Source organism: Lontra canadensis, unplaced genomic scaffold, assembly GCF_010015895.1.
Source record: "Lontra canadensis isolate GAN:19392208 unplaced genomic scaffold, GSC_riverotter_1.0 scaffold24, whole genome shotgun sequence".
NCBI classification, from domain to species: Eukaryota; Metazoa; Chordata; class Mammalia; order Carnivora; family Mustelidae; genus Lontra; species Lontra canadensis.
Window position 1 is genome coordinate 23,313,695 of NW_022631018.1, and position 3,626 is coordinate 23,317,320.

General features: G+C 52.2%; 1 protein-coding gene across 2 annotated transcripts in view; it reads right to left on the reverse strand.

Annotated features, from left to right (window-relative positions):
- Window positions 1-493: 493 nt before the first annotated feature.
- The window catches only part of MPZL1 (myelin protein zero like 1), a 54,351-nt gene continuing 51,218 nt past the window's right edge, over window positions 494-3,626 (reverse strand). The window contains exon 8 of one of the 2 annotated variants that reach the window (XM_032863061.1): window positions 494-686. In XM_032863061.1, coding sequence (XP_032718952.1) covers window positions 585-686 — 102 coding nt within the window. In that variant the 3' untranslated portion in view covers window positions 494-584. The remainder of the gene's footprint in view (window positions 687-3,626) is intronic. The other variant, XM_032863062.1, reaches the window with a different exon arrangement.

Consider the following 3,626-nt stretch of genomic DNA (forward strand, 5'->3'; position numbering starts at 1 on the left):
TAACATGAAAGCCGGTCTCACAACATACAAAGCGAAAAACCGCCCTGTATTCTGGAGAGAAAAACACCAACAAAGACTTCTCAAGCTGTGTCCAAGGGGCATGCGAGTCGAGGCTTTCCAGCTCCTGCAGCCCAGCAGGGTGCCGACACTGGTCAGTGTCTCCACTCTCCGACCACGATAAATGCTAAGACTGGCTAAGCCCTTAGACCACAGGGCCACGTCTACTGGAACACTAAGGATCTGCTACCGTCTCCACGAAGGCAAACCGCACGTAAATGACAGCTACAGGAATGTTTCAGACTTTCCCCAACTGTAAATGACCCTGGAAGACAGCACAGAACAGCAAGGCAGTTCATATATACGTAGAATCATAGCATCTTTTCGTCATGCAGCACTGGCTCCCCGTATCAGATTAAATAGAATGTTTATACATATCCTTTATACAGTCTTTTTCTCCTCCCGTGAATAAACATGTGCTCGTCCTTGCCCGGCTCTCCCAGGCCACATGGGGTTATGGGCTCCATTTTCTGCACAAGCGTCCTGTTTCATTTATTTCTTGCTTAGGATATGTTCTGGGTCTTCTCTTAATTTTTCCGGATGTCCGCATACACCACAGACTCTGACTTGTTAATCTTGTCACTGTGATGTCCGCCAGAGTGGTCTAACTGCGCATATATGACTGGGCCCTGGAGGAGAGAAGGACAATTAGGGGTTTGGGAAAACCGGGGGTCCCTCCAGGGGCAGGTGCAGAAGCAATCATTGAAGAGGTAACATTAGGGTTCCAGAGTCATGAGTTCTTCCTTTTGGATGTCTTCGAGGAGACCTCTTAGGAACAGCGTGTCCAGGGCAGACCCTAAAACAAGGCTGGGGACTGTTGGTGCCTGGGGGCACGTTACCTTATGCCATCTACTTCTTTATCTGTTTGGGGATTTCTATACAGCAGAATGTTCCTCCTTAGGAATTACCCTTACCTCAATACCTGCCACAAAATCCCTCAGCCCTTGGAACTGATGGATAAGATGGGCACTTATCCCAACCCAAGACGTCCTGAAATCATGAGCCTCAGACTAATGCCAGTATGAAACCAGCATCCTGGGTATCACTCAAAGATATGCCCAGTCTGAACCAGTCACTTTGTACAAACAGGTGCTTAAAAACATTTCAAATACTCTCTCATGTGCCTACTTAGAGTATATCCCTTTCGGTCCGATCCTGTCATAACAAAGATATTGCTTCACTGACATCTAAGACCATGCAGCTATTTTTCTGTTTTAAAATAAAAAACCAAAAGGCTATGACTGAAGCAATGTGAAGAAAACTCTGTGTGGACTAGTGTAGAAGTCCTCCCTTTGGCCTCAGCATGAGGAAGGGGGCTCCAGAGTCCCAGGCAGGGCAGCCAGGGAAGGCGCGGGGCGGGGGCAGGGGCGCAGAACAGGGCACAGGGAGTCCCTCTGGCTCCGGCGGAGGATGTCGAGCAGAGGCCGGAGTCTGAAACACCAGATGGTGCCTGCATTTCACAACCCTTATCGTCCCTCCCTTCCGACCCAGAGGTTCTGAAGTTACAAACAACAATAACACAACAGCTCTGACTGCAAAAGACAAGTTCAATATAACCCAAAGTCAACTTTTCTCCCAATCCAGGAAACTCTCCTGGGAAGTCCAATACTGTGCTTAAACTTTCACCTCTGGAATCCTAAGCTCAGTCGCCAGACGCCTGTAGTTTCAACTGAACAAGTGTATGCCCACCTAGGAGCCCCCGAGCCTGCCTCCTCTAATGTGCCCCGGGGGCTCCCGAGGAGCGCAGGTCCTCCAAGCGCTCCAGAAGGGACACGTCGGCTGTCGGGGCTGTAGCACGCATGCCTGCAGTGGAAAGTGGATCATAGAACAATACCCCGGGGCTGCCTCTCGGGCCCACAGCCTGTCCCTGAACAGACCGTGACCAAGACCACTGCGGACGGCCCAGCTGACTGCGGGTGTGTGGGTGAGCCGGCGGACACGGCTGCACTCTCCCGGCCAGATCTGCCCAACCGACCTACAGAACCGGGAACCAAATACAACACGGTGGCTGCTTGAAGCCACCGTGTTCTGGGGTTTTGGGGTGGTCTGTTACATGGCAACAGGCCACTGGTCCACCAGGCGAGTGGAAAAGAAAGAGAAGAGAGAAAACAGAGACGAGAGAGAACACGGAACAAGCTGAGATGCTCAAACACCAGTGAGGTGTGTCATGTGAGACAGCGTTGTCTTTCCTGGCAAGAGGACACAACATTTGTCAAAAGCAACTGGGGAACACTGAAAGATACAAGGAATCCCCTCCTGTTGGTGGATTTGTGTTTTGTTTTTTTTCTTTCAACTGCTTACCACCATGCCCTGTCCTCACTCCCTTTCCCTCTTAGAATGGGCTCCCGAGGTCCGGGATCTTGTGAGTTCAGTGCCTGGAGCAGGACCGGCAGACCCAGGAGCGCTGGTGAAAGGCCAGATGATGCAACGGGCCCAGAGGAATTCTGGGATGTGGGTCAAGCTCAGGCACGTGCTGATAGATCTAGCTCAATCCAGAAGAGCTCTCGGAAGCCGGTCCGGAAGGCCCTCTGGAAGCTGAAAGCAGCCAGGGTCCCTGCGGAACACGCAAGTCCCAGGGAACGAAGACGGACGTGGAGATGATTCAGCCGCCGCAAAGAGAGTCACTTTTGGGTGTTTGAGAATTAAGACAACACCAGGAACAGCACCCGTGCTGACGTGGATGTCCACCGTACATCTTGGCACTCACCCCCTCCAGCCTCCCCTTTCCTCCTGCGGGGTGCGGCTGGGGGCTGCTTTACCACAAAGAATTACAATAATCGAGTAAGAAGTTGCTCTAGATACATTGTTCCCCGATTAATTACTACACAAATTGTTTTTAACTAGAAAATGTTTCAAGAAACAAACTGCTGGACTCAAGTCTCTCCTTTTAGTGCCAGTAGGAGATAAAATTACTCCTGAGTTCCATGTGTATGAAAAGTATTCCAATATGAAGACACAGTGGTGCAGGTGGGGGCAGAGGGTTCATGGAGAAAGGGTTGCCCCAAACGCACATTAATTGTGTGACTTAAGCTACCGTGTTCTGTCCTGCCGTCCACTGGCCACGGTCTCTGCGGCCCTTTCTGGTCTCAGTCACACCCGATCCGTCAGCACAGGCAGCACCAGAAGAGAACATCTGCTTTCACTACATGCTCCGCGACCGCTCACAAAACAGCTTTTTCAGTATTTATGTCCTGCCAGAAATAAGTGCAACACACAGCCACGTGTTAGGACTCTGAGATCAATGGGCTCGAGTGTGTCGCGGACTTGACAAGAACAGGACAGGCCGGAGAAAACAAGCAGCTGCCTCCAAGCCAGACAGATCTGGACAGAACAGCAGCTCCGCCACCCAGCAACCGAGCAAGCTTCCCTTTGTCCACGCGCAACGCGGGACACAGAAGACCGAGCCGCACAGGGCCGTGCCGAGTGCCGGTCGAGCTGATGCACCTCGAAGGCTGCTGTGTCCCCGCGCCCCGGCCACAGGGCACAAACTGGGTCACTGCATCCCTGCATCTCGGCCACAGAGCACGAACTGGGTCACTGCGTCCCCGCATCCCCGCCGCGGGGCACGA